Below are 27142 nucleotides of genomic sequence, written 5' to 3'. Positions count from 1 at the left end.
AACAGCCAGCAAACGTGGTGAGCACAGCACTGACTCAAACATATGCGTTTTTAAAGAAGGATGTGTTATAAATGTACCGAGAAGCACACAGGCAGATGGTTGGAGTTCTGCCACGAATGAGGGTGGGGGTCAGCTGTGTCTTTCTCTTCATCCTAACCTTCTGGTCTGTCTCTGGAGCCATTTTTTCCAGCATGTGCCCTTTGACTCAAGGGAAGCCGGGTACAAATCCATCACCACCACTGTGGAAGGAACCCCAAACCTGTGCCCCCTAATAGAGGGTCAGTGAGGCCACATGAGAAACGGCGGCAAAAATGGCCTTTCTTGGGAAGCAGTCTCGTTTACCCCCATGAGGGGGGTAGAAAGTCAGCATTTGAGCTGCAGTCAGGGAGCCACACAAAGGACATTCAAGGGGTCTCTTGACCAAGGACCACCGAGACTAGCTGAAAACTTCAGTCCGAGCATTTTTATAGGAGAGGGTCCACAGCTTTCATCAGATTCTCCCCAAGCTGCCCACGAAGAAAGAAAGGTCCAAAGCCACTGACATTTTTTTTTCTCTCTACCTCTTGTCTTCCGAATCCAGGGTGATGGAGCTGACTTCCCTGTCTTTCTTTCTCCTTTGCTCTTCTTTAGAAAAAGCAAGTGAGTCAGACCAAGATCCGTGTCATCTCAACCATCCTGTTCATCTTGGCCGGCTGTGTTGTGTTTGTGACAATCCCCGCCGTCATCTTCAAATACATTGAGGGGTGGACGGCCCTGGAGTCCATTTACTTTGTGGTGGTCACTCTCACCACGGTGGGCTTTGGTGATTTCGTGGCAGGTAAGCACTCTGGAATATCCCAGTCACCAGCCCCTGGTGGGGAAAGTATTTACTCTGGTCAGAGCTTTTCCAAACCACGAAAAGATGGAGAAACAAATGGAAAAGGCTCAGCATCACCGCTGCTGGGCACAGGCTTGTTCCAACCTGCAGTCCCCTGTAAGGGAAACAGCAGCTGGCTGCTGCCTTGGGAGGAAGCCAGTCTCTCCCCTCCCCCACTCAGGAGGCAAGTTATCTTCATCATCATATGAATTATGAGTGAAATGAATTTCTCTTTGGATTTTGGGCTTCTGAATTGTATTTGGGCTCCTTGCATCAACTGATAAAGGGTATATTAGCAAGTGGCAAATATGAAGCTCTGGAGAGATGAGCGTCGATTTTAGTCTGCAGGGACCTGCAGATGAAGCTTCCTGATGCTGAGGGTGGAGTCACCATCCCTGGCAAAGTTGCTCCAGGCATGTCCGGATGCAGGACTAAAGACCTGGAGTTGAAAACTGCCCCAAGGGAATTTAATATTGTAATGGATCCTGCATGAATCTATATAGAGGCAACAGCCTTCATTGTAAAAATAAATGCCAATGAACCATGCTTAAGGAAGCAAAAGAACCACCATCAAATTCTTCTAGGGACGGGGAGCTTAAAAACGGAAATGAAATCTGACTTTTTATGTGTATTGCTCCGCCAGGGTGGTGGGAAGGTAGGGGTAGGAGGAGGAGGCCATCTTTCCCTTTTCAGATGGATTCGTTCTAGGGGGTCAGACAACTGCGCGGTGTCTACTCCCAGAAGTGAACACTCTGACCCAGTAACTCTGTCGTAACTTAATATATTTAGAGGCCAGGGATCCCCTCTCCTGGAGTCTGGAAAAAGGGTAAATTCTGGATGTTGAAGGTTAGCTGTCTCCACAGTAGTTCTAAGGAAACAGACCACCAGAAGAGGAGTTTTGCAGCTATTCCAGCTAGGAAGACAGAGACCGAAGGCGTCTTTGTAGAAACAGCAGTTTTCAATGCTTTCTTCCTTTTGACTGTCTTAAGGACTATGGACTGCTCAGTCAGAGTGGTTAGGAATTGTTTACAGAGAGCCCGAGGCCTGGGACCCCGTCTGCCTTGGCTTGTCCTCGGTGCTCAACTGCTGAGCAGCTCCCCGGCTTGTTGGGCAGGAGGTCGCTTGGTGCCACTAGATCAGCGGCCTGAAGCTCTGGACAGACAGCACACAGGGACAGGAGAACAGTGCCAAGAGGGACTGTCCGGTTAATTCCTTAGCGTCGTCCGTAGCTGCTTTGTGGGGAAACTCATTGAGGTTCCAATCCCAGCTGCACTGTAGAGCTATTTCACCAACATCTTTAAGTTCCCCAAAGCATCGTCTGCACTCTGCCGTACTGCAGAGAGTCCTCTGTGCTAACTCTGGCCGGTCTGGAGGACTGTCTTCTGGAGGGACAAACCCTGCTCTCTAACCGGTTGCTCCGTTCAATCTGTTAATCTTGGGGCACAAATAGCACAGCCTGGGGAACAGGAGATTCAAAAAAATGCTTATATTTAAGTTTATTATTTATCCTTATCAGCCACCGTGGGCTGTGAGCGCTTAGCACACACCGGCACTTGGCCTGATGTTTACTTACCTGGAAAGGCCGTGGCCTCCACAGTCACAGACATAGCATGGCTTTGTTTCTTTGATTGTTTTTTAGTGATCTTTAGTGATGGAAGATTTTAATGAAGCAAATGGCTGAGTGTATAGATAAATACAAAGAACTATTAGAATGTTTTAAATTCTATTTTGGTTGTAATTGGGTCAGAGAAAATGGACATGCTTTCCCACAGGTTTTGATAACAGTGGTTGTATATGTAAATATGTCTCCTGCAGACTACCTTTCTTTTTAAAAACTTTTAAAAAATTTCTGTTGGAATATAGTTGATTTACAATGTCGTGTTAGTGTCTGGTGTACAGCAAAGCAATTCAGTCATATACATATATGTATCTATTCTTTTCCCATTCAGGTTATTTCAGAATACTGAGCTGCATAGCACTGTTTTAATTCTCTTACCTACCACTGATTACAGAACCATATTTCCTTTGCCCCGTAGTCTCTGCAGACTTGGGTCTGTTATAACTCATGGCGCTGACTGCAATTGGACCAGGCCCTTCTAAGCTGCCATTTCCATAGCTTACAGAAACCATTCTGAAGCACTGGTGCCTTGGAACCCTGGAAGTGTGTCAAAGCCTTTTTGGCAATACTCTGAGAGCGAAAGGGAAGGCTGTCCATTGTTTAAAAAGATACGTTAACAAGAGCTGATGGTTGCTGTGATTTGACAAGGCATCAGCTTGGAAATAGAACATCGATCACCATGCAGGATTAAGTGCTGGTTTATTCTGTAGCTGACTCACTTTAGGACAGTCTAACAACCCAACAAGCATTTTGCAACCCTGACTGACAGACAGCACCTGAATTCGAGGCCAGCAGCTGATAAAGAAACAGGCAGAAGGGTGTTTCCTGCCTTGTTTGCTAGTGCACCCTAGTGACAGTCTTTTGTGGATGATGGTGACCAGTTAAGGTAAATATTTACTTTCATAGACCTCCAAGGAAAAAGTAGCAGAGTTCTCCTGCCTAGCGCAGAGATGAAATGAACCTCAAAACTCACTTCATGTTGCAGAAACTCCAACAGTATCCTAGAGAAAGCTAGGGAGAGGGGAAGAGTTGCCTGAAAGGGAAAAGCAAGGCAGTTAAACCAAACCAAGTGGGGTTTGCCACAGAGCCCTCTAGCAAAGTTTGGAATTCTGATTTTCAGAAGTGGCGGTAACTATGGCGACCTTGTGGGTCTGTTGCAAACTGAGAAGAACCACAAGCCACAGAGCCTGCCCAGCCGCCTTTGGGAGGTATTACTGATACTGTAAGCACTCAGTGCAGATTCAAAGGTGCTACATGAGGTTACAACCACAGCCCAGTGGGAAAGTCCAGTGACCATTCACCATTTGGTAAGGTAATTACCGATCTATGGCTAATGTCGGTTTTCTTAGAAACGGCCACCAGCCAGCTTCAATGGAAGATGACATCTCACAGACAGGTATTTCAAGAAGTGTCTCCACTTCTTTAGGAGAGGGGGCTGGGCTTAGAATCACTGTTGCTTGGCTACCTTGAGCAGGCCTGAAGAAGGTCTAGAATAAATAGGCTAATTACTTGGAATAAACGACTGGTCTTTTCAGGCGAACAGCCAGTCAATGCAGTCAGGCAACTAGTCAATTTGGTTTGATGGATTTTTTACTATAATCTCTATTTGTAAAATAAAGGGATTGAACTAGCTGGCCTTGAAGGTCCCTTTTTATTCTAGCACAGTGATTCTAATTGATTCGGTCTAATCGACCCTATGGATCAGCATTATGTAAACACCATCCTTCGGTCAGCCTTACCCCAATAAGAAAATGAAAACAAAACACCCCCCACAAAACTTGACAACTGGGCCGGCTCGGTTGTCCTCTAATTCAAGCCATTCATCATCAAGCTCAGGTTTAAACTGGATGGATCAGGCTGGTCACTGACATAGTTTTTGTTATTATGTATTATGTGTTAAGGGCTTCCCTGGTAGCTCAGCTAGTAAAGAATCTGCCTGCAATGCAGGAGACCCCAGTTCGATCCCTGGGTTGGGAAGATTCTCTGGAGAAGGGATAGGCTACCCACTCCAGTATTCTTGCCTGGAGAATCCCATGGACAGAGAAGCCTGGTGGGCTACAGTCCATGGGGTCACAAAGAGTCGAACAAGACCGAGCAACTAGCACAGCACATGATGTATTAAGATTATTGGTCAAGATTCAAAATAAGTGAAGCCGCAGGTCAGGCTCCTTTGGGGAAGGCTCCTTGCCCTTCCACCCTGTCACACCGTGTATGCAGCAGGCCAAGCAGCTGAGTGTTGGATGGTGATGTGACTGCATTTCTGCTACACGGACTGGGATGTGTTTGCTCTGTGATGACCGTTTGCCAGATCCTGGTTAAAGTAATGCTTGGTTGTTTTCAGGGGGAAATGCTGGCATCAATTACCGGGAGTGGTATAAGCCCCTGGTGTGGTTTTGGATCCTCGTTGGCCTTGCCTACTTTGCAGCTGTCCTCAGCATGATCGGAGATTGGCTACGCGTTCTATCCAAAAAGACAAAAGAAGAGGTAGGATTCCTTCCAGATCCTCTGAATGTTCCTGAGGTCAGGAACATTCTCGTGTCAAGAATTACCTGTCTCTATTCTATGGGCTAGACCATCTCCTACTAAGTGGAGGCCTCCTAGAGGTGGAGGTCCTCGTTTTGAATCCTTGAATCGTTTTAAACGCCACGTTAAATGGGATAGCAGTTATTTCTGGATCCTTTTGTAGCAGGTGAGAAAAATCTGGTGACTCACTTACCAGCCCACAGCTCCTGGAAAAACTAGTAAACGGCAACTATTTTTAAAGAAGGAAATGAAAAGGAAAAAAAAAAAACCCAGGCAGAGTCAGCATAGGTAGTTAGGGGAAGTGTACAACTGCCCCCAGTCAGCAGATATATGCTTTTTCTTCAATTCCATATGAGACTGAAGTTATTGAACTGTGGCTGGCCGTGGGGGGTGAGCTCACAGGGTCCCTTTCACTCACGTCCCCTCCGGGTTCTCACATCTGTAGAAACAAATATATCTCTGCGGCCAGGGGCACACACACAACAGCCTTTCTTTCCTCAAATAAATGTGCATGAAGACCTACACACAGGCAAGAAAAGGAATGCCTAAGGAGCAAAGGTGGATTCTGTGATTAAAAAAAAAAATGCCCATGTAGTTCTGGAAAGAGAGGAAAAGAGATAAGAAAGAGGAAGGGTAAAGAGAAGAAAAGCACTAAAGAAAGGCAAAGAGATAAAACCCAAAGAAACAGAGGGACAGCCTCTTTAAGGGCGACTATTCCCTTCCCAGAGTGCAGTCATTCCGTTCGGGGGGTCCTGGGAGAGCTGCCTTAGATGGCACCATCTCCCACACCATTCCTGGGGGCAGTGGTTTAATTTTCCTGGCTTGCAGAAGCGGTGTCAATGCACGCTCTAGTCTGATTCCCCAGAGAGCTAACTGACCTGCTGAAAATCAGCTATAACAAAAGAGAACACACAACAAGATAAATATTGATGTTGCTCAATGCAAAAATCCTAGTTACTCCTCTGTATAGGAAAGCATGGGTCTTGTCCTAATAGTCCTCCAGAGAGTTGGTCTTGATCCTCATGCAAGACTTCACTCTGAGAAAGCACGTTCTGTGGGCTTTGGCAGAAGATGCCCCCTTCCTGCACCCTGAGCAGGGAAACTTGGTTATCAGGTACCCTGCGTCGGGGGTGGGGTGGGGGAGGTCGTCTTCTCAAACCAGAGCAAGCAGGGTTGCACAAGGCCGTAGACAGCACCGCCTAGATATAGGGTGACACAGGACTTTCCCTTTCAGACTCAGGCCATTTCCAAGCTAATGGGGACAGGTAGGGCACCCTAACCCAGAGAGAGGTCTTGGAGGGACAGGGCAGGGCAGAGGACCCGCTGGATACCTGCTTTGTGCCCAGGACCGAGCTAGGTGCCCGGCTACCTCACATAACAGGAAAAGCCCTGACCTAGACAGACTGCCCCCGAGGTATGCGGCAGGAATGAGGCCGGACCACGGAAGGGAGAGCCCAACAGCCGCGAAGTCAGGCCGGTCCGCCTCCCCTTCCGTCCCGAATCCAGGTCTCCGGCGGCCATCCGGTTCCCCAGCACGTGCGCCTCCCGGAGCCACCTTAGTCCCGAGCTTTTCCTCCCGAGACGCGCGTCCGAGCAGCGGGAAGGGCGAGAGTGGAAGCAGCCTTTCCTCCCCTCGGCGGGGCGGACGCGCGGCCACCGCCTCCGGGCCGCCTTCCCACCGGGACCCCCTCCCCCGAGGGCGGCGGGCACGGGAGGGTGGGGAATGGGAGCGGGCAGAGGCGGGTGCCGGGGCGCGGGGATGGTGGGGACGGGGTTGGTGGCGATGGAGGGGGGCGGGGTGGGGCGATAGGGGAGCGGGCAGAGGCGGGTGCCGGGCGCGAGGATGGTGGCGATGGGGGTTGGTGGCGATGGGGGGGGGCGGGGGCGATGGGAGGGCGGGTGGAGGCGGGTGCCCGGGCGTGAGGGTTGGGGGCGATGGGCGTTCGGGGCGATAGGGCCTGGGGGAGATGCAGGGGCGGGGGGCGGTCTCTCAGCGCCAAGTGGCCGCCCCGTCTCTCTGCCAGGTGGGCGAGATCAAGGCGCACGCGGCCGAGTGGAAGGCCAACGTGACGGCCGAGTTCCGGGAGACGCGGCGGCGGCTGAGCGTAGAGATCCACGACAAGCTGCAGCGCGCCGCCACCATCCGCAGCATGGAGCGCCGGCGCCTGGGCCTGGACCAGCGGGCGCACTCGCTCGACATGCTCTCCCCGGAGAAGCGCTCGGTGTTCGCCGCGCTCGACGCGGGCCGCTGCAAGGCCTCGTCCCAGGAGAGCATCGACCACCGGCCCAACAACCTGCGGCTGCAGGCGTCGGAGCCGCTGCAGAAGCGCGGGCAGGGCGCCTCCGAGGACAACATCGTCAACAAGCTGGGCTCCGCCTCCAGGCTCACCAAGAGGAAGAACCGGGACCTCCGGAAGGCCCTGCCCGAGGACGTGCACAGGATCTACAGGACCCTCCGCCACTACTCCCTGGACGAGGAGAAGAAGGAGGAGGCCGCGGAGAAAGGGTGCAACTCGGACCACTCCAGCACCGCAGTGCTGACCGACTGCGCCCAGCCGCCGGCCGGCGCGGGGGACGGCGTGGGCCCCGCCGACGCCAAAGACGCGGAGCGCGACAGCAGCGCGCTGCTTGAAGCCAGAAACTAACCGGCGAGGACGCCCTGGATGTGACCCAACCTCGTCTTCTGCTTTTTGTTTTTTAAATATATTCACCCTGAAACATGTGCCTTAAAACAAGACTTCTTGTTAGTCCGAAATTACATAGCATCGAAGAAGATATTTCACTGTGCCATAAACGACCGAGAAAGCTCGCTCTGCCAAAAGGGAATCAAAAGAACAAGGACTTGGCTTTTGATCACAGCCGCAGGACACCCAGGGTGTCTTCTCGGGCGCGGGAGGTCACGGCCGCTGAGGTCCAGGGCACATGCCGGCGATGGATGCGGTGGCCCCGGGCAGCGCCGCCGCGCTCCCGAGGACACGAAAGGGCAGCTATTCCATAGACCAGCCGTCTGAAAGGAACAGGTGTGTCTTTTAAAGGAAGTCGTTTCCTGAACCCACTGTCAGTAATGTGTGCACGCACGCACAAGGGGACTGGACTGGGAGGTGGACTGGTCCTTGTCACTTGGGGTCGGAGTGAACATGTTGGAATGTTGCTCTGAGCTCCGATTTTGAGACAAAACCGTTCAGTGCATCCCTAGTCTTTTCTAAGCTCCAGATGAATGTCCTTGGGACCCGAGAGCACCTAGAATTTGTTGGAAGCAGATGAGAGCACACGTATCAAAAGGTGCAATTGCTTTCCTCATTACAAGAGAAAAAAACAGTCACATCACACTGTGGATATCACCTTAACCAATGACAGAAGCCTACTGAATTTTATGTTTCTCACAGGTAGTCCAGTCAGACTCGCAAGCATTGGTGAACATTCAACCTCAGCCGCTGCATGGTGACAGGCAAAAACCATGCCTTTTCCTCAGTGCATGGTGCACTGAAAAGGCACCAAAAGGGTGCAATGGTGAAAATAAACTGGTTTTGAAATGTTCATGTTCACTTTTCTAGTGGAACTTCTGTTACAATTGGTTTTGATAAAAGGGGGAAAAATACCAAAACTATTGCCTTGCATGATGCCAGTGGCTTACTGTTCTGTCTAGCTGATCCTAAATGTTTGTAAACATAGACATCCTGCATGTCTGAGACATACCAAGGAGGACCATGGCATCGTTCCATCTCAGGGCTTCTCGTCCCTTTGGGTGTCTTAGGGTATACATAGTGACACCAGGTCCTATCCTGCTATTTGCAAACAAAAGGAAAAGTAATCCCTCAAACCAACCCTTGTACGAGAAGATTGAATTGTTTTCATTGCTTGCAGCTTAAGTGCCATTACTGCCATTTTTTTTTTTTTAAATGATACTTAAAAGAAGTGTTTGAAAGACTTTGCTTTTATGTTTGGGTGTTCCTTTATTCTGAAAGCATCGCTCCCTTTCCTTGCTCATTTCTTTACTTGTACCTGCTAGCCACTAAAATTACAACGCTACTGTGATTGATTGTTTCTAGGCAAACAGTAACCAACATGTGGTGATAATTACGATTTTTTTTCATGAGGTTAAAACACCTAGAAAGTGGGGGATCTGATGGGTCATAGGTTTGGGGAGGAAGATTCTAAGTGGATTTTTAGCAGCAAGGGTGAGAGTACGTACGAGGCCAACCACCCCATGTGTGCCTCAGCCTTTTTCAGAGTTGGCTGGCTGTTATCCTGGTTCAAACCTAGCTATTTGTGCCACACGCTTAAGTGTTTGGACCTGACAACACCTGGAAGTTGCTGGTTATGGGCCTCCTGGGCTCAGTACCACTATTTGGGGATGTCACATAGCTAATACACAGGGTGGATTTGTCAAAAGGTCACAGGACCAGCAACGACTTCCAGAAACCATCTAATGCTTTTCTGACTTCCAGGGAAAAACGAGAGCCACCACATCCTTGGGTGCTTCTGCCGTGGCAGACCTCTTGCTGCTATTTCCCCCAAATGCACAGCTCTCCTTTGTCTAGAGCACATGAAGCCCCGTGCGCCCTTCCTCCCCAATTGTAAGCTCTGATTAAAGCACTGGCATTGCTTTTGCTGCTGCTGCTAAGTCACTTCAGTCGTGTCCGACTCCGTGCGACCCCATAAACGGCAGCCCGTTAGGCTCCGCCATCCCTGGGATTATCCAGGCAAGAACACTGGAGTGGGTTGCCATTTCCTTCTCCAATGCATGAAAATGAAAAGTGAAAGTGAAGTCACTCATTCGTGTCCGACTCTTCGCGATCCCATGGACTGCAGCCTACCAGGCTGGGATTTTCCAGGCAAGAGTACTGGAGTGGGTTGCCATTGCCTTCTCCGGGCATTGCTTTTGGGAAGGAGCCAAATAAGAATCAAGTCTGACTAGCGCCCCCCCAACCCTGTCCGAGGTATGTTTGGGTTAATGCTGCCACAGGGCTATGGCTCACTGGTGACATCCTGTGTCCACAGAGTAATAAATGGACACTTGGGCAACGATGTATATGCGGGGGTGGGCCTTGGTTCTTACTACGGGCGTCATTCCAGCCTGAAAAAATGTGTGCGAAGGAATTGGTAGGTAACTGGGCTTCCCTGGTGGCTCAGACAGTACAGAATCTGCTTGCACTATGGGAGACCTGGGTTCGATCCCTGGGTTGGGAAGATCCCCTGGAGGAGGGCATGGCAACCCGCTGCAGTATTCTTGCCCAGAGAATCCCATGGACAGAGGAGTCTGGTGGGCTACAGTCCATAGGGTCACAGAGAGTCCAAGCAAAGCACAGTACAGCATGGGGAACTGGGGTTTTCTTATTCTGACAGGTTGAAAGCTTCCCGATTAAACTGTCCAGGGATCTCATTCATTTGGGTTTCTACCCTCTGTTACTCGGTACCTTCTTTATAATAGTGGGTTAAAATCTGGAGCTGGCCAAGAGCCTTCCCTGTCATTTATCCAATGACTCCCATGGGCCAGGCACTAGATGAGGCACTTTAGTGGCGTGGGCTCACTGAAACGCCCCAGCCACGCTCTGCGGGAAGTGTTTGCAAACCCATCATACATGTGATGACAGAGGCTCAGGGAAGCTAAGTGAGTAACTTACCTAAGAGCACACGGCAAGAAGGTGGCAGAGCTGGTGATCAAAGTCTATTTGACCAGAGCCTGCTTTTGACTTTGCTGCCGTGTCCAAGCCGTGCACCTTGTGAGTGTGTGTCTGTGTGTGTGTGTGTGCGTGCACGCGTGTCTTTCTAGTTTCCTGGACACAGCATACAGAGGTAGGGAGAAGCTCTTTACTACCAAGACGGGATGAGGTCTTTGTGTGAGCACGGCCTAACACGTTGTCCTCACAGATGATCATTGTACATTATTTTGGTTTTGATTTTGGGAATGCGCCTCGTGGCACCCTTTCTGTGTTGTTAAAAATGCCCTTTGAAAGCACCCTTTTGCACTTTACTTGCTTGTCTTGCAGGAACTCGGCATACAGCTGGAATAAAACAGTTCAAAACTCTAAACTGCACACTCTACCAAACGGAACCACACTCTACCATATACCAGATGTTGGTGTATGTGTGTGTATTCACTCAGTTGCGCTGACCCTTTACCACTGAGCCCCTTGGGAAGCCCAGACCCTTGACCAGACGAGTCAGGTCCCAGTCACACAGAGGGAGCGGGAAGAGCCCTTGCCCGGGAGTTCCCCGAGTGCAGATGGGACTGCGACCCTGACAATCAAATACAATCAAAGAAGAGCCCTCTTTTGGTGGAGACTGACCCATTAGCCATTGCCTTCTCTGAGACCCATTAGCCGTATGGGCACAGTGTCTGACAAGCTACAGCCTACTCTCCGGCTTCCCAGGTGGCGCTAGTAGTAAAGAACCCCCCTGCCAACGCAGGAGACACAAGAGATGCAGATTCCATCCCTGTGTTGGGAAGATCCCCTGGAGGAGGGCAGGGTAACTCACTCCAGGATTCTTGCCTGGAGAATCCCATGGGCTACAGTCCATAGGGTCGCAAAGAGTCAGAGGTGACTGAATCGACTTAGCATGCATGCACGTGTGCAACCGACTCTCCAGAGGAGGCTAGGAGGGCATCCAGGGGTTGGGCTCCACTTCATGTGTGGAAGCTGAGATTTGGGAGGAGGAGGGCAGTTGTTTTGGAGTTGTTTGAAAGCTACCTTTTTAAAATGGGGTCCAGTAACACAGGAATTCGTATGGATAAGGCAAACCTGCTAAATATTCTACACACACATCAGAACAGTCCTGCCCTGCCCACCTGCACTCCCCATCCTGCCATAAACCTGGAGAAAACGTTTTGATTTTGCTCATGGATAGACCACAGGGACAGTAGCTTTGGTGGGCAGTGTCCGTTGTTTCTCCTGGTAACTGGGTGTTGAATGTTTCCTCCACAGCAGATCTGGAAGTTTTTACTGGTAAGAACCAATGGACAATTTGGAGAGACTTCAGCTCAATGCCCAGTTCGAACCCAATGGTGACCCTAGGACTTTACTGGTTTGGGAGAAGGCCCTTATGCATGTGTAGGTAGGGGTGTTCCTGACCTACAGCTAAGGTGACTGGGACTGTCTGTGCTCCCCTGACCCGGCCTGTGATCTTGGGCCCCTCAGACCCTGTGCCTACATTTCTGTTACCTCATCAGCACATCAAGGGAGTGGAACCTGGAGAGTCAATCTAGAAGGTCCCTTTTAGTTCTGCAGTGCTCTGACCAAATGCTCAGCAGTCCACAAGTTAAGTACGCTAAGAACTTCACTAGCTAGATCTGTAAATACTGATGGATGGGCCCCGCTTACTTTACGTAAGATGAGAGCTTAGTCTCTTGCCCCTTGGGATGTGTCTCCTGGGTGATGGATGGAGACCAGATATATTTGGGAGCCTGGTGTCCAGATGAGGGTCGTGCCCGGTGTTGGCTCACTCTGTCACCTTACCTCACACTGTCATCTGTGTCGGGGCAGTGGGGGGGAGGTGGGCTCATTCCATATGGGCGTTTTTTTGCATGGTGTTAAGACTAAAGAATTTTAAGCTATTACTATCTGCAGTCAATTGTAGTAAAGGTTTCATTTGATTACTTTATGAATTCTTACACTATAAACAGGTTATTTCTTACTCAGATCCCTACACACAGACACACACGGAGGCAGTGGCTGCTTTGGGTTCTGTGGGGATCGTTCCATGTTGAAAGTCCTAGTTGGACTAGATGTTAGCAAACCACCCCTTCCCTCTCTCTGAGACGATGCTTCTTGGCTAAGTCAATGCTGCTCGTATATTTGTACGCTTAGTTTCAGGGGTTAGTGAGAATGTGGCAAGAATTTGGGTAGGGCAGGTTTTTACCCACTGTATTGGGTAAGAATGTAGCCCATTCCAATGTGTACTACGGTTTCTAAACCATAGGAAAGCAAACAAACATGCAGAGGCTCTCTTAAAATTTTTTTTTTTTAAAGCCAGTACTGCATCTTATGTCTGTGCTTCCTATATCCTCCTTAGGTTTTAAGGGGACGGGGATGACCCCTTCTCGCAGTTACCATGCAGTTGTGTGCAAAAGCAGTGACCGCAGGAGCAGAGGGAACTCTCAGCGCAGAGTGTAAGAGGTAGCTAGTAAATGGCCTTAAAAATAAAAATGGCAACTCTCGGAAACAAAGGTGATTTTTTAAATTTGGCTTTGTGGATGCTGTGAATGCTGTGTATGGAAACTCTGGAATAGCATGCTGACTCCAGGGCTGTAAATAAAGTCCCGTTCTCCGTCCTTGCGCGAGGAATCCGCGGCTTCGCGCTTACTTCACCACCTGCCCGCAGTCCACGGAAACCGCAGGCCCCCAGGCGGCCCCGGCTCATGTGACCTCAGTGCCGTGGCGAGGAGGAGAAATAAGGGGTGTCTCTGATTTTACCGAAAGCGGTTTTTTTTCACAGTTGTCTAGGAGATCTGGAATCTTTCTCTTCTCGGTTCTTAAGTGAAAAATCTCAAATAGTTCCATGTGCATTACAAACAAAACAAGTCACAAAACTCCTTGTGAGCACGTCCACCCCATCTGTACGGCAGTCTCGTGCTGTCCGGGACAACGGCGAAGCGTTCCCTCTGCTATCAGGGCGCCGAGCTTGAAGTGAAACACGCAGCGGTGCCTAGAAGCCTTATGCAAAGCCACCCTCATGCCAGGCTCCAGCTTCTTACCCACCCCAGTGTCATAGGCAGGGGACCCTGTGACAACGATAAACCCATGTGTGGAGGTGTTTCACCTATTTCTCTCTCGGTAGGATTTCATGGTGCTTATAAAAAAATAAAAAGGCATTTTACAGAAAATAAAGCAGGGTGGGGGGAGGAGGGAATTTCATAATGTTTTTATTAGGAAAAGTACAAAAGCTACTTTGCTTGTAACATTTCAATAAGCTGTGCTGCCACTGTCTTTACTTGGTGATGTAAGTTTTTTTTTTTTTTTTTAAATGATGGAGAAAATTGCAACAAAGACCTTCTGGAAGATATAATACAACGTCTCTCCTGTTTTCCTTTATTTGTGGGGCCAAACGTGGTTCATCCAGGCTGGGTTGGGAGGTATGCTACGGACCACAGGTCATCGGGAGATAGGCTTCTGGCCTGGCTGGCATTCATCAGGGCAGAGCAGATGCAAACCAAACCGTCTTGCAGGTGGGGGAGCCCACGGCACCCCAAGAGGAGGAACCTTGACCCAGTATGGTTACTGCATGTTTGCTTTCACTTTCTTATCTGATCCTGATCGCATGTTGCTGGGGATTGGACAGCATGTCATCATTTCTAGGTGAAACACTGAATTTGGACATTGTGCCTGCCATGTCTGCCCATATGAAATGGACAACTGCTTGGTTATCCAGATTTGAAGCTGCATTTGGTTTTGAACTTCTTTGTGTACACCAACCATGGGCTCGTCAAAATGGGTAGAGATAAAATGCCCACCACTTTTGAGTACCAGCTTAGTAGTAGCAGTAGTTTAGTTGCTAAGTTGTGTCCTACTCTTGCGACCCCACAGACCGTAGCCTGCCAGGCTCCTCTGTCCATGGGATTCTCCAGGCAAGAATACTGGAGAAGGTTGCCATTCCCTTCTCCAGGGGATCTTCCTGACCCAGGAATTGAACCGGGGTCTCCTGCATTGCAGGCAGATTCTTTACCGACTGAGCTACGAGGGAAGGTACCTGGTTACATACCTGTACTCTGCTAGGCAGTTTGCAAACATGCCACTGAGTCTTCTAAACAAGTTGGGTTTCTTCATTTTGTCGATGAAGATTTTGAGGCTCAGAGATGATGAGAAACTTCCAACCCAAGTGAATCAGCTCCAAGCCCGAGTCTCTTTCACCAGATCATGCAGCTGCATGGGGCATGTGCTTTGAGCACTCGTCTAGTAAAGGTGACTTGTCTGCACTGTCTCGCACACCCTTTTTGTGAGAGAGGCGTGCTGTGGGGTCAAGGGTAAGTTTCTGGCTGCAGGACTGAGCAAGGCCAAGGGACTTCCATTCTTAGCTGAAGCCAAGAATGCGTCCAGGCTAACCCAATGCGACTACTGGTCGTGGGCTGGCCAGGGACAGATCTGGTTCCTATTTTTATTGGTTTCATGGGCTTCACTTACATGCACGGGGGCAGAGTGCATGGTTCATGGCAGGAATTCAAAGTGACTTTTCCAAAATGTAAATTGGCCCGTGGATCTCCTTGGCCTTCAGGATAAAAACCCCAAAGCCCTAGTCTTGATCAGGCCCCGTGTGGATTTCTGCCTCATCGCACACCAGCCTCGGCCGCCACTGTTTTGGATTACTCGCCAGCTCCCCCAGCGGTCCACGCTTTCTTCTGCTGTCTCCAGGTCTTTGCACTTGCTGTCCCTTTTGGGAGTCCTCCCCTCCTTAGGAGCCACCTCCCCCTCCCATGACCACCTGGCTCCTTCATGCCTTTCAGTATTGAGCTCAAGAGCTGCCTGTGGGCAATCTTCCTTCACTCGTCCACTCCCCCTTCTACACAGGGGGCTTCCCTCAACTTGAGCACCTGCTATACTGGGTTTAGCAGCTGGTTTCCTTGTCTGTTTTATGCAGGAGATAAGCTCCTCAGTGCAGGAACTCAACCTCTCATTTCTATTCTCAGGACTGAGCGCTGTACCTGATATATAACATAGATACATCATTGGTGGAATGATTTTAGTGCCCTTCTTGACAGCACATTTGTATCCTTCAAGGGAGATTTAATTTTTTGTGAATTCAAAGTCATTTGGAACCCCAAGACTATCCAAATCCTAAGTATCCTCTTGGTCAAAATCAAGTTTTCCTTGCACTAACAATAAAGAATTTGATCTGTGTTTTGTGTTTACAGAGAGCTCCAAAATTTTGATCACAGTGATACATAAAATAACTAGACTCTAAAGATGACAACTTTGATGGAAAGCTCTCATTTAGAGGTACAGATAATGGAATATTTCTTTTAAAACCATTCTTAATACTACCGATAGTTTGAATGTATATGACCTTAGGAAATATTATATTTTGTGGGGATGTCAAACGTATGACAAAGGGGCCTCACTCCTTACACCTATGCCCAAGGCAGATTCTGTCAGCAGTCATAGAATACCTTCCCTATTGATCCAGGTACAGTCTCAGAATTCACTGTAAAACTGTACTCAAGGCCCACAGTTCTCAAAGTATTCTCCAATGACCTTCTTACATCCCTGAGATTCTCTCGTGGTATCCACAAGGTTGGAGCTATTTCCCAATACTAAGACATCATTTGCCCATATTCTCTCATGAGGGCACAGCACTGAGAATTGAGTAGCATTAGTCACTGAGAGAGGGGCTTCTCAGGTGGAGCTCATGGTAAAGAACCTGCCTGCCAATGCAGGAGACATGAGAGACGTTCAGTCCCTGGATGGGGAAGATCCGCTGGAGGAGGGCATGCAATCCACTCCAGTGTCCTTGTCTGGAGAATTCCACAGACAGAGGAGCCTGGCAGGCTACAGTTCATAGTGTCGCAAAGAGACGGACACAGCTGAATCGACTTAGCATGGATGCATGCCCGCAGTCAGAGAACAGGGGCAGGGTAACAAGAAACCTTCATTGAAGACTAAGAATTTTCCAAAATGATAGTAAATGAGCTTGCATTTCTTAGAGAACCCCAAAGTAGCTAGCTATGCTATTTTTATTGAAAAGGGCTTTCTGCCTGGCCTCACAGGAATGGATCATGGCAACAGCCGTACAACAATATTCCTGTGGGCTGGCCTTGCTGCCCTGCGGGCTCCAGCTCCTCAAATTCCTTCCAGTTAGCCCTGCAAATCCCATAAGTCTCATGGGTGCTCAATATCTTGGCCACTGTGCTGCAGGGATCAGTTCTCTATTGAACAGAAGTCTCCTTGCCTCTCTGGGGCTGGACGACACAGCTGTCCGTTGATCCCCTGGTAGCAGCAGCCTCTCCGTTTGGTAACTGTCTCTCTTCCCCATACCAGGAGCCCCTCGACGGAGATCTCCTTACCTTCTTGTTTTCGTGGGCCTGTCACAGAGCCTGGAATGTGGTAAAAGATCGAAAGATGTTTGTTGAATAAATATCAAATCCAAGAACGTGGAGTTGAGTCAGGGCCTCTGCAACGAGTGGGGAACAGAGCAAGAGAGCCCAAATCTGGGGGGAGCTGGAGGGGAGGTTGGAAGGATGTAGTGTGTGAGGGGGGCCAGGGTAAAGGGCAGCAGGCCAGGCAAACAGAAGATGTCTAGAGACAGGACTGACCCCAGTGGCAACTTCTACCTCGTCACTTCTAGAATTTACATCAAGGGCAGGAACCAGAGTGGGGCACACACCCTCAAGGCAAAACTATTCAGTTAAAATGCTAGTGCATACATGGCAGTGTGAATTTGAGACAGCACACAGGTTAACACACACCCATTGCATCTTTATGGATGACTTGTTCTAAGAAATACATTTAAAAATATATTGCAAGACTCTAAAACTAAAAAAAAAAAATTTTTTTTTAAATGTCTCACACAACCCATTTGACAAGAGTTATGTTTATTAAATGCATCTTAAAGGTAGTTTAAGGATTCATCACTTGGAATCATTCAGGATAAGAAAAGATTTTTTTTCCCTCAGTTGGAAAGCGGTAACTTTAAAATGTTTTCCAATATTGTAATCTGCTATCTACAAGCTGCCCGTATCAACAGTTCTTTGGAATCATCTGCAGACACCTGAGGCAAAGAGTAAGTGCAAGGCTTCAGTAAGACAGAACTTTGATTTAAAATAAAGAAACTTGGAGGACTCCAACGTTATGGAATCAATAGCATGTGTTGCAAATGTATGAAACAGAAAGACACATGATGCTAGCATAATCTGTGGCTCTCAGTTTCAACATTTTATGTAGAACAGTAATCTATGCCTTAAAGAACATTTTGTGGTTGCCTGATTCCACAGAAAGAAGAAAAGTAATGGGCTGTTTCTTTCCATGAGTGAATGCAAATTTGAAACAATTTTCCCACTGAATTGTTGTTGAGGGGGGGAAAAGAAAGAATAGCTAATGGTGGCTCAGATGGTAAAGCGTCTGCCTGCAATGTGGAAGACCTGGGTTCGATCCCTGGGTCGGGAAGATCCCCTGGAGAAGGAAATGGCACCCCACTCCAGCACTCTTGCCTAGAAAATCCCATGGAGGGAGGAGCCTGGTGGGCTACAGTCCACTGTGTTGCAAACATGACTGAGTGACTTCACTTCTTCAACGGTGACAGTAACTGGTTAAGACTCTGCAATCCATCAATCCGTTCCATCCATCCATCCATTTAATAAATATTTATGAAGCCCGCCTCTGTGTGAGGTGCTGGGTGAGCTGCAGGGCGTGGCGGAGCCTTGGTCCCTGCCCTTAGGGATCTCAGGTTGCAGTTAGTAGCCCTGTGCCCACTGTGCTGTGGGGTGGCAAAATCCTGCCATCTGTTTGGTAGGAGAACCATAATAGAACTGTGTGTGATTCTGTTCAAAAGTATAAGAAATTAAACCCAAAGTGCTAGGAATTCAGACAGTGTGAGGATCAGCACGCACGGTGACAGTCAAAACAGGCTTCCTGTAAGAGGTGGCATCTTTAAGAAGGCTTAGTAGGACTGGTTAGGGAACGGGAGAACAGGAATGACTCCCAAGCATATGAATCCGTTTCTCCTGAGGATACCACAAATGAGTCTTCACTTGGGACTGCTTTAATACATTTTCTGAAATAAACCACAAACTCTAAGCCAAACGTAAAGATGAGCAGAAGGTAAGCTCTACAGGTCACCACCGATTGCAACAGGAATTGTAACTCCTTGTGAAAGCAAGTGTGACTGAGGAACACACAGTACATCAGGCAGCTTCTCTACCTTCTCCCCGTATCTCCCCCTCCCTCTGTCTCATCTCCAGGGGCTCCCAGGTTCTGGCCTCCTATTCTCAAGGGAGGAATACAATGTCCACAGGATTCCTGACCTCTTGGTTTCAAAAGTCACAACCATGGGAAGACTTTCATTCAGCACAGGCTTGGGAACAAGGTTTCCCCGAGTCAAAAGACATTTTCTTAGGTTGGGGACAGAACAGTCTGGAGTCACATAGAGGGGATGAGACAGGCATCAGCAGAGGAGCCCTGGGGCAGCCCTGCTAGAAGGGCCGGGGGTGTGACTGGCAGGTGCCCAGAGGGGGGTGGTGTCCCCCAGGACCCCAGCCCAGCCCAGCAACCCAAGGAGAGATTTTCCACATTCCTGGTAGGATGAAACTGAAATGAAACGAAACTGAAATGGGACTGATTTTTAGAGAGAATAAAGGACTTCTTTCTTTCTTGCACACTTAAACATCTTTTCCCCCTTGTCCTAAATGAAACTTTTTAGTTTGAACCTTCATCATCATCACCATCTCTCTCTCTCTCTTTGACTTGTTTTCTTTTAAAAAGATTTTATTGAAGGTCTTTATAAGGCAACATGCAGACTCCAGATCCGGCGGCCAAGGAGACCCTATTCTGGTGTGGGTACCCGGCTGGGGTGTGGCAGGCAGCTCTCTGCCTTCTCACCCCTCTGGTGCCAAGATGAGGGTGGTGGTGGCTTCCAGTCACCTTTGGGTTCCACAGTGCTCCTGTGACCACGCAGGGGCTGTTTGGGCCGGTTTTACCAGCTGGGCCCTAAGGCCGGCGTGAGCTTTCCCTCCATAACCCAGCACACCCTCTCTGAGGGGTGCGGGGTGCCCGGCGCTGTCAACACAGGGAGGGAACAGGGTCCCCACTGTGGACCGTCAGGCCATCCACAGACTTCATGGTGGCTTTAGCCCTCTGTCCTCAGAGTCCTCCCAGACATGGCGACCTTGCAGCCTCTGGCCCGGCTCTCCATGGTGACCCGCAGCACAGCAAGGCGTTCCAGGAGTGAACGCAAACCCTTGGGCTGGGTGCACAGACCTCTTTTGGCCTCCTTCTCAGCACAGCGCTCTGTACTGCCTTCGGGGAAGCCAGGTCTCTTCGGAACCACACACACGGCTCGCAGCCGCCGGCCCCCACCGGCCCTTCTCACCGAGAACATCCCGTTTCTTCGCGGCCAGAAGGGTGACCTCGGCCCTGCTTGGTGTGTGACTCAGGCCTTAGCCCCGGGGCACCCATCTTTGAGACGCCCTCGGTTCGGCTCTAAGGGCGCCGCGTCCGCCACAGGCCGCCTCTTCCTGCAGCGCCGCGCCGCCATCTTGCCGTAAGGGCTGCTGGGAGCCAAGAGAGTCGTCAGGCGTCTCAGGCGAGGACGGAGGGTTTGTGCCAGACTCCAATGCTGGAAACGCTTCGTGTGTACGTGTGCCAGCGCCTGGGGCTGGACCGTCTCTCTTTGGAGAATGGGGCGAAGGGGGTGGCTCCCTCTGAGGAGAGGTAAGGAATGCCCTCAACGGAGCTCGGGTTTTCTGCTGCCTGCCTGCCCCGGTGGGTGGCCGGGTGGGGCTGAGCAGAGTTGGTCTCCACCCTCAGGGAAAGCGGAGGCCGGGGGGACAGGGACAGAATTGAGGGTCCCCTGTGAGGAGAGCGGGGGCCAGACTGCTCCGTGGCCAAACCAGGTCAGGGAACTCAACTCCAGACCTCCCCAGGCCCACACGACCCCCGCACCCGGACAGTCTATACAGTGTCCCTGGGCTGTGTCTCTGTCACTTAGCACCGTGGGACCTGGGACCCAGGGCCAATTTTCCAGCCACCTTGAGGGGTGACTTACCCCCGAAAACAGGCGTGTGTGTATGTCAAGATGAGAAAGGGGCCATGCCCCCCCCACTCCCTCCACCCTTCCTTCCCAGACCTTTAGAGGGAGCTCCCAGAAGAAAGAACTTTATCGCCCAAAACAGATTGCCTGTTATGACTGAAGCTGCATGATTAGTCTGCAGTATAAACATTTTTCTCTCTTCTTAAATTTTCCTCTTTCCTCTCCTGCCCCTGTGCACCACCCCCTCCACCGCCCCAATTCCAGCAAGAGGAGGATTCGACAGAGACGGAAGCAGAAAGAACCTTGCCTTTCCCGCGACTTTTTAATTTTCTCAAAATTCTGAATCCTTGGAGGGGATGACCGTAATGAACACCGTTAAAGATGAAAAGGTATGGGGATACAGTCAAAAATGTCTTCCGGAAACAAAGAGGCAGATTAATTTTATTCATTCTGGGGGGTTGGGGTAAAAGACTCCTCTAATTTGAGGAGAGAAGAATGAAAAAAAAGAGGGACGTGGCAAGAGCGGGAGGGGTTGCCTGCAAAGTGTATCTGGGCAGTGGGACCAAGGGTCTGCTTTACGGTGTGGGCGTGGGGGTCGTATTCCAGGGCGTCTAGGTACGGGGTGACAGGGGAGAATCAAACCTACTGGGGGCTGAGGGGTCTCCCACCCTGTCCGAAGCACAGAGGCAGGTCAGGAAGCTAAAGGTAGCCTCCAGCTGGAAGGGGACCAAACACTGAGCGGGTGACAAGTTTTGGAAAAATAATCCCAGAAAAGGTGTAGAGCCAGAAGAGGTGACCCGAGGCCATAAGAAAAGGACCCAAAGGGAACTGAGCAGAAGGGATGAGGGAGGGCCTTCGAGGATGAGTTGGGCAGAGGGCCTGGCCCTGGAGACGGTTTTCTCCTAGGAACTCCGCCCCTGCCCAGGTGCTGTGATCCCTCCTGACAGTCTAGGAGGTTTTATGGGATTGGCTGCTCATAGGTGCCTGGACAGTGTGTTTAAGACAAAACAATTCATCCATGATCATCTGAAAAATTGTGTGCCAAACGCAGCTGCCTGCAACCAGGGGATCTTTGGAGGAGATCTGAGGCCAGACACCGAGAACGCTTGTCTTCATCTCAGGTCAGTGTGAGGACCCAGAGGTTGTTGGGCACTGACTTGCACACCAAGCCCAAGCCGTAATTTCAGGTTTGTGCCTTTGCACAAACAGCTCCATCTGTCAGAGAGGAGGTGAACAGATTTGTTGATGGTTACATAAGAGGTAAACACATATATGGAAGCACCAGGGAACTACTTTACTACACAGGTCTTGTGCCCTGTGGTGCCTTGCTGGGTGCTAGTTTAGAGTGTAGAACCAGCAGGCACACAGAGCAGGAAAGTGCACACATGAGCCTCCTAAATGAAAACAATGTTCTGTGCTCTTGGCCATGGGGATCTGATGAGAGACCAAGAAGATGTCCCAAATGCGTTTAGAGCAAAGCCAGAGGTGGCCTCTTACAAAGATTAAAAGAAAGAAAAAAATCAGGAGATTAGAATTTTCTGAGTTAAATATCCCAGGGCTACTGTGTCCAAAAGAATCTTATTGATCTGGTGGAAAAAACATCTGAACCAGTGTTTGGGTCTTGGCGAGTCTTTTTTTTTCAGGAGTATGTTTCCCCTTTTCAACTTTTCTTTGTCTTTTTATTTATGTTTTAGAGCTAAGAAAAACTGGATCGCCTTTCAGTAGTTGCTGGCTTGTCAGGCCCTTCAAGAAACTCAAGCTTGACAGTCTCCCTGGTCTATAGTAACAGAAACGTGGTTCCTGTTTGCCTCGGGGTGGACTTGCCCAAGGTGACAGGCAGGCAGGTGACTGGCGGCATATAAAATCAGGAAGAGCTTAGCTCCAGATCCCACTTCCTCCTCGGCTCCTCCCACTTCCTCCTTGGCTCCTCCCTGCAGGGAAGCTTTTAATCTAAACATGAAAGCCACACCATAGTAGAGGCCATGGAGCCCTGGGAGATGCCACTTCTTTGTCATCAAAGGCATTGGATGGGCCCGGGCGCCTCATCTTTTCCCACAGTCACCTGGGTGAGTTTCCTAAGGCAAGGCCCTGAGGGTCTGGGGACTGAGACCCCTGGTTTGGAAGATGAGCAACAAACCTCAGGGCTGCATCTGCAGTGGAGACCTCCTCCACAGGCTCCCCCCTCCCCGACCCCTCCCCCCCCATTTATTTCTCTGTGTCTCAGCTAAAGCACTCAATTGGCGGCCCCCTCCGTCTTCGGGGAGGGAGCAGAGGGAGAGCTCAGGGGAGGGGCCACCTGTGACCCCACCAGGGAATGTCAGAAAATTCTCTGATCATCAGGAAGTGTGTCAGGCCGTCCAGCACAGGTACGGGTACAGAATGGAAAAGACCAGGGGGTGTCTTCACCTTCCTCTTTTTCTGTCTCCCTCTCCTGTTCCCCTGAGTTCTGTTGCCCCTCCCCCAGCCTCAGCGGCCTGGTTCTCCTTTCTTGTTAACCTCAGTGGCTGGTACTGCGGTATCTTATCTATCTATCCACTTCCTCTGTTTTCCTGTGAACTCCAATAGGTAATCAAAAATACCTCTTGGACTTTAGCGCTCATTTCACCTTGGATGGAAGAACCCTCTTCCCTCCAGCCTTCGTAGGCCTGGAAGGCTGGTGTGGTGAAGGGGAGGGAGCTTGGGGCTGTTAATAGTGTTTGTGTGGAGTTCAGTCTCTCTCTGAGACAGTTCCAGTTTTGTTTTGTTTCTTTATGAAAGGGTTTGTCCCGTGAGGCAGGTGAGGTCTAGGAGGCTGGGTGGTGATGTTGGGGCAGAAATGGGTGCGGTGTGGAAGAGGCTCCAGGCTCCAGCAGGGCTGTGATAGAACAGTGGCATCCTGTTGCCCTACCACGCATAGAATCCACCCCCCAGTCCCCTGGCCCCCGCCCCCCCCAGCCCCAGGCAGGCCTGGCACGGTGCTCAGAGGCCCCATATCCTGGGCCCACCTGGGCCAGGAAAACCTGTTCTGACAGTCACTGGATAATTATGAGAAGAGGCAGCTTTGCCTTCTCTTGCCCCCATGGATGTTGTCCTCTGTCCTTCACCACTGTCAGGTGGTGGGTTTCTCTCCCCTCAGCCCCCAGGCAGGCTTCTGCTGCCACCTCACGATGCAGGGCACCTTCTGGGCTTGGAGTTGTCATTTCTGTTCACTCCCAAACAGTCCCTTCAGGAGTCATCTTAGTCCAGTAGTTCTGAATGCAACAAGACTGTGGGAGACTGCCCACTACGCTGGGGGTTAGAATAGCAGCAGTGGCCACAAAACAATATCCCTCTGGCACTGCCCCTTCCCCACTGCTGCCCTGTGGCGCTCCAGCCCCTCAAGTTGCTCTCAAATTGCTCTCACGGTCCCTGAGAGTGACTCTCTCACACAGTACTCATCCTTGTCTTCTTCACCTGAGGGATCTGGGCTTCTGCCAACATTCAGACTGGCAGGTCAGTTCTGGGAGGTTCCAGAAGATTCTAGAGCTAGTGCTGAACCACGTACATCCAAGTCAAGGCCCAGGGAGGTGCTTGGGCCAAAGGCATTTAAACGTGGAGCCCAATGCTGCCAACACTGCCACGACTAACCAGGGAGCAGTGGCATTTTGGTAACTGTCTTTCTCTATGACTCTAATTTTCACTTTCCTTTTCATAAGTTGGACCTTGAAAGAATCTGGAGGAGGAGAAGAACCAGACTTCCCTTGGATGGGGCCAGAACAAGGGCCACGCAGGCCCTTGGAGCCACCCCTCCCCGCCTGCCGCCCTCGGGCCCCTTACCAGGGGAAGAAGAGGAAGGGGGATGAGACAATAGGTCTGAATCACACCCCAACCCCAGTTTCCCCAAACTGGACTCAAAGATTGAGAGCTGCTAGTACAGGGAATGTTGAAGTCACGTATTCCAGCTGTGCAGCGCCCACGTCCCCTCTGCAATCACCCTGACAGATGGCCCTTGTGGCTGCTATTTGCCCACTTCCAGCATGAGTGGGGATGAGTCCAGGCTTTCCTTGGTTCATTCAAAAGTAGAAAGCGCTGTCTTCTGGCCATGCACTTTGGGTCCCTAGGAATAGATTTCAGGAAGGTCTTTGCCTCCCAGCCCCCCTGCTGACCCAGGCCATCTCTGGGGCTTGATGCTTTCTGGTTGTGTCCCTGTCGCCAGACTTGCAGTGGTGTGTGCTGCTTGGCATCTGGGAGCTGGCATGCCATTAAAGTGACAGAGGGGAATCAGGGAGAAACAAGAGTGGGTACAAAGAGAAAATGGGCAAAAATAATGCAGCTGCTGGGAGGACGGTGGGCGGGCCTGACAAGCAGCGTGGTTTCAGCCTTAGGTTTTCAATCTCCTCAAGGACATCTGGGTCTCAAGTGCAGGGAGAAGGTGGTCATTCATTCATTCACCCCTTCACCCAACAAACATTGATTGAATGCCTACTGTGTGCCTGGCTTGGGGCTCTAAGGTGGAGATCTAGTGACAGAGGGGAGACAGTGTTTTTGCACCAAGGACCTCAACGTCTAGGGCAGGCGAAACCCATGAGGCCGATAAATGTCAGAGAAAGTGGCCAGTGTCACGAAAGAGTCATACCAGAAGAAGGGGTCCCACTCGCCACCTGGCAGCGGGGTCACGGCAGGTTCCAGGAGGAGGCCTGCGTAGCAGTCGGTTTGAGGGTGGGGAGAGGTCAGTGTTCAGGGCAGAGCAGAACCATGAGCAAAAGCACAGAGATGGGCAGGTCAAGGGAGGTTCCAGGATAGACGAGCACTGTCCTAGAATGGAAAGACTGCGTGAGGGCGTGAGGGAGCCAGACCTAGAAGGACTTCAGATACCATGTTGAGGAACTTGGACTTTATCCTCCAGGCTTTGGGGGGAGCACTGAGGGTGTGTGAGCAAGAGCCAGGCCTAAGAGAAGGGTGCAACTGAAGTGTGGTCTAGGAACACAAACCCAGAATCACGTGAAGGAACGGTTCTGTGGATTTACAGGAAGCTTCCAGTTCTCTGAGGTCAGGAAAAGCAAGAGCTCACCCATCAGACAATCTGGTTAAAGGGACTTCTTCACCCAGCTAGAAAGCAGTAGTACTGAAACCCGAATCCAGTCGTTTAGAAATGTGATTCACTGGCGGCATTCTCAGAGACAGATTCAGCAAAAATGTCTGAGGTTTTTAGCTGTGAACTCAAGACAAGGATGCTTTGAATTTCCGTTTTTGTTTCATCTGCATCTGTATTTCGCCCATCCTTCCCTCTGTTCTTCTCACCTTTCCTCCTTCCTTCCTCCCTCGTCCTCTCTCCTTCCATACTGATTGACTGCTTTTCAGGAATGCAGGCAAAAACTCACATGTAGTCTTCTCTCCTGTGGCCTGCAGGTTAAGGCACAGAAGAGTTTCCCTAAATCGTTCAGCCTTAGCACCAACCAGGCTCAGCTCCTTCATTAGTAAAAATAGAAGGGAATGGAATGAAGAATAGGAATATGCCTGAAGCCAGGAGCTAGTCCTTCTCTAAGTTATAGGGTGTGGAAGGCTCCAGTGCGGGAAGAAGGTGGAACAGAGTTCTGCAGTGAGCCCATCAAATGGGTAATCAGGAGGTGGTTTCTGTGCCTTGACTCTTCCCACGAGACAGTATCTGCTGCCGTCAATGGGCACAGTGTTCTTCCTTGGAGAAAATAGGAAAAAAAAAAGGAGCTCAGTCAGTAATCCGGGGAGTTCCTCAAGCTGGAAACTTGAGGTTACTTCCCAGAGTCAAGTGAGGTTATGTCCCAAGGTCAAGCGTTCGCTTCTGCCTCTTTCTGTCCTTCAAAATGCAATGTTATCCTTCTCTTGTTTCGCTAGGCCCAGCCACGGGGCTGTCAGAAGGACTTGCCTGACATGAGAGGTCTGAAAAGGGCAGGGCTCCAGAATGTCAGAGCTGGAAAGGGCCTTGTAAATGAGTGTCACGTTTACTCCACACAGCTGTTCCCCTGTCTGCCAGGCTCTGTGCTCACTTCCGGGCCTGGCCCTCGGGAACAAAGAATAGGGGCCCCTGTCTCTGTCCCCCTCCTCAGGCTTCCCTGCCTTGGCCGCTGGAGCAGTTTGGACCTCTTCCCCACTGAGCTGAGCCCGCTGGGTTTTTCAGGGATTCTGCCCTATTTTCTGGGTCTTCCCGCTGTCCTCCTGAGCCTGGTCCTGCTGCTCATCTTCAGTTCTTGTTTCACGTGGGTCTGTATGTAGGCTTCTTGGCTGTCTTACCTTCTCTCCCACCTCCCCCCTTCTTCTCTTTCCATTCTTCCATAGTCACTGGCGTCTCAGTATGTCTCAGGTTTGGGCTGGGGCTCTGAGATAAATTAAGTGGCTTATAATCAGGTGGGAGAGGAACAAGAGTCATGAGCTCACTTGGAATGTGAGAGCAGTCAGAGTCTGAAGCCCTTCCCCCAGAGGCCCTCTCCGAGACTGGAGGGTTGCTGTGGAACCTTCGCCAAGGTTCCGTTCAGTTA

At 50.3% G+C, this 27142-nt stretch overlaps 1 protein-coding gene and 2 long non-coding RNA genes across 3 annotated transcripts in view; 2 read left to right on the top strand and 1 right to left on the bottom strand.

Moving 5' to 3' along the window:
* KCNK10 (potassium two pore domain channel subfamily K member 10) overlaps positions 1 to 9736 on the top strand; it is a 145166-nt gene extending 135430 nt beyond the window's left edge. Inside the window, exons 5-7 of the mRNA XM_081510321.1 lie at positions 631 to 817; positions 4816 to 4958; positions 7022 to 9736. Coding sequence (XP_081366447.1) covers positions 631 to 817; positions 4816 to 4958; positions 7022 to 7642 — 951 coding nt within the window. The 3' untranslated portion in view covers positions 7643 to 9736. The remainder of the gene's footprint in view (positions 1 to 630; positions 818 to 4815; positions 4959 to 7021) is intronic.
* On the bottom strand, positions 7685 to 18041 carry LOC145513570 (uncharacterized). The gene is made up of 2 exons (XR_014059523.1): positions 14697 to 18041; positions 7685 to 8237 (listed from the first exon to the last, which is right to left on the bottom strand). It is a non-coding gene; the product is annotated as an uncharacterized LOC145513570 (long non-coding RNA).
* Positions 18042 to 19602: 1561 nt separating this feature from the next.
* On the top strand, positions 19603 to 27064 carry LOC145513567 (uncharacterized). The gene is made up of 4 exons (XR_014059520.1): positions 19603 to 20353; positions 20937 to 21061; positions 21724 to 21793; positions 22367 to 27064. It is a non-coding gene; the product is annotated as an uncharacterized LOC145513567 (long non-coding RNA).
* The last annotated feature ends 78 nt before the right edge of the window (positions 27065 to 27142 follow it).

Source organism: Giraffa tippelskirchi, chromosome 7 (assembly GCF_054371585.1).
Source record: "Giraffa tippelskirchi isolate mGirTip1 chromosome 7, T2T-mGirTip1v1.2.pri, whole genome shotgun sequence".
Lineage (NCBI taxonomy): Eukaryota > Metazoa > Chordata > Mammalia > Artiodactyla > Giraffidae > Giraffa > Giraffa tippelskirchi.
This window is presented reverse-complemented; position numbering and strand designations above follow the sequence as displayed.